The 3008-nt window shown below is 50.1% G+C and overlaps 1 protein-coding gene across 1 annotated transcript in view; it reads left to right on the top strand.

The window, feature by feature from the left end:
- Window positions 1-3008, top strand: part of FGD5 (FYVE, RhoGEF and PH domain containing 5) — a 116747-nt gene that overhangs the window by 106714 nt on the left and 7025 nt on the right. The window contains exons 13-14 of the mRNA XM_037730142.1: window positions 1308-1391; window positions 2800-2879. Coding sequence (XP_037586070.1) covers window positions 1308-1391; window positions 2800-2879 — 164 coding nt within the window. The remainder of the gene's footprint in view (window positions 1-1307; window positions 1392-2799; window positions 2880-3008) is intronic.

A 3008-nucleotide genomic window follows, 5' to 3' on the forward strand; every position in this document is an offset into this window, starting at 1 on the left:
AGGGCTCTCCCTGGTTCGTGTTGGCGCCATGTGGAGAGGGCTCTCCCTGGTTCGTGTTGGCGCCATGTGGAGAGAGCTCTCCCTCGTTCTTGTTGGTGCCATGTGTCCAGGGCTCACCCTGGTTCCTGTTGGCTCCATGTTTGGTGGGCTTATTCTGGTTCATTTGGCCCCAGTGAAGAGGGCTCACCCTTGGTTCATCTTGGCCACCTATGGAGAGGGCATTCTCTCTGTGTCCCTGATAAGGTAATGGTGGTGGTTTCTCCCATTTCCGAGAGGAAGCTGAGACTCAGCCAAGGAAAGGGCTTGGTCAAGTCTCAACGCTGGACCATAACATGGTCAGGATTTACAACCCTGAGCGTGATTCCTTCCTCTTCTCACACCTGAAACCATTTAGCTAACCAGAAATAGTCTCTCCTAAGGAGATAAAGTGACTTTCATTAAGTCTGTCTGCCCTGATGTGGGAGGAGCTTTAGTTGTTCATTCAATAAATATTAATTGAGCCACCTACTCCGTGCAGGGGACTGGAAGTATAGCAGCAAGCAAGGCCCACCACTTCCTTCTCCTCAAGGTGTCTTCCCCACCCTTCCTTAGCTTTCACTCCTTCTACTTTATGGAGCTTTAATTTTTATAGAGTGAAATGTATCAATCTTAAGCATATGTGTTAGTTGGTACTGACAAGTGTATATCACAGTGTAACCACCACCTAGGTCAAGATATGGAACATTTCCAGCCACCAAAAAGTTCCTCTGTGCCTGTTTGCAGTTGATTTCTCCCAACCCCGAGGGCCCCCGTCACTCACTGGCCTGACTTCTGTCCGTATTTAGATTAGCTCTGCCTGTTCTGGAATGTCATAGAAATGTCATCAAACAGCATATACTCTCTTGTGCCTGGCTTCTTCATTCAGCATGATTTTGAGATGTATCCATGTGGTGGTGTGCATTGGCAGGGTGCTCCTTCCCGTTGCTAGAAGGCATTCTGTGGTATGGATAGACCACAGTTTGTTTATCCATTCACCCGCAGACAGATATTGGAATTGTCCCCACTTTTTGGCTGTTACAAATAAAGCCACTGTGAACATTCTCACACATGACTTGAGGGTATGTGCATGCATTCCTCTCGAGCATCAAACTAGGAGTGGAGTGGCAGGGAAGGGGCTCACGTTTTCCCCACAATGTTTTTGCTCACCTGTGAGGTAACTGAGGAATGCAAAATGCCTGTGCACACCGGAGCTCAGGGATCTTTTGAGGGCAGAAGCCTGGCACAGCCTTCTGGGGCCAGGGCCTCTAACAGTGTTTCTCTCTCTCTAGATGAACGATGTGCTCCTGTACACCTATCCCCAGAAGGATGGGAAGTACCGGCTGAAGAACACATTGCCTGTGGCCAACATGAAGGTAAGTGTCTGGTGCTAGGCACCCTGGGGTTGGGGGACAAGGAGACCCCAGGAGAGAGGGGGATGGCATCCTGCTCTTAGGAGCACCCAGACCAGCTGGAAGAGGGAGGCCTGCGGACAGAGTTGGGCTACAGCAGGTTTGTGCTGTAAGTTGCGCAGGGAGAGGGGAGGGGGATGGAGGGCTTCCAGGAGGAGGGGACTGAATCCATAGAGTGGTTAATATTTGGTTGGATCAGGAAGGAAGGGAGGGAGGAGCATCCTATGAGGAGGATATTGCATAAGGAAGGGCCTGAGTTGGGAGAACAAGTAGGTGTCCGTTAATTTTTAAATTGTGGTAAAATACACATACCATTTTAAAAGTAACCATTTTTAAATGTACAGTTCTGTGGCACTAAGCATATTTACACTGCTGTGCGTCGAGCACCACTATCCATATCAGAACCCTTTCCTCTCCTTTCCAGACTGAAACTGCCCACATTCAACACTGACTCCCCATTCCCCTCTCCTTCCCAGCCCCTGGCACCCACCGTTCCATTCTGTCTCCATGAATTTGACTATTCGGTACCTCGAATGAATGGAGTCACACAGTATTGATCCTAGACTTGTTTCACTTAGCACAGTGTCCTCAAGATTGATCCCTATTGTCTGTAGCATGGGTCATAGTTTCCTTCTATGGTGTGGATAGGCCACATCGTGTTTATCTGTTCCCATGTCAGTGGACACTGGGTGGTTTCCACCTTTTGGCTGTTGTAATGCTGCTGTGAACACGGGTGTATGTGTGGGGCTTAGCTCTGTGTAACTTGGTCCCAAAGATGGAAACGCTTGGGAAGTATTGGGAACTTTGAGGAGCAGGAGGTTTTGGGAAGTTAATTCTGGTGCAGCAGCGGGCTTAAGGTGAGAGAGGGAAACACTGAGGTGGGACAGTGGAGCCACAGGTATTGTCATTGACAAGGGCAGAAGCAAGGATGGCCAGGAGAGCTATAAGAGGCACTGTGCCATCTCTCTTGATCCTATAGGTGCTTTGCTGTGGGGAAGGGGAAGGAGGAAGCCCTTTCTTAGCATGGAGATTCCTTCCCTTTTGGAATCAAAAGCTCCACCAAGGAGACTGTTAGAAAAAGCCATGGGAGACATGGTCACTGGGCAGGTACTTGTCCAATATGACACTACACCTGGGGTCGCCCAGGCTGGGCCTTGACTGTGATGTTCCATGGCCTTCCCAGCGGTGGGTGAGTGGCCAAGGATGATGAAGCTGACAGCCAGGCCCCTGGGACAGCACCTGCCATCACAGAAATGTATGCCCTGAGGCTAGAGAATGGCAGTAGGTGGGCATGGTCCCACTGTCATCTGCTGTCGGGAGAAGCCAGTCTGCACTTGCCTGTCCCTGAAGGAGGCTGCTGTTGGTTTTCCAGGTCAGCCGCCCTGTGATGGAGAAAGTGCCCTATGCTCTAAAGATCGAGACTTCTGAGTCCTGCCTGATGCTGTCGGCGAGGTACGGGCAGGGGAGGGAGGATGGCACACAGGGCAGAGATAGAAGCATGGGAATGTTCAGAACAACAGATGAGGACGTGCTGTTTTTATTTTGGTATCCTTCTGGATCAAAGGACTTTTTTTCTTTTCA

The sequence above is a fragment of the Cebus imitator genome, unplaced genomic scaffold, assembly GCF_001604975.1.
Source record: "Cebus imitator isolate Cc_AM_T3 unplaced genomic scaffold, Cebus_imitator-1.0 Scaffold332, whole genome shotgun sequence".
NCBI classification, from domain to species: Eukaryota; Metazoa; Chordata; class Mammalia; order Primates; family Cebidae; genus Cebus; species Cebus imitator.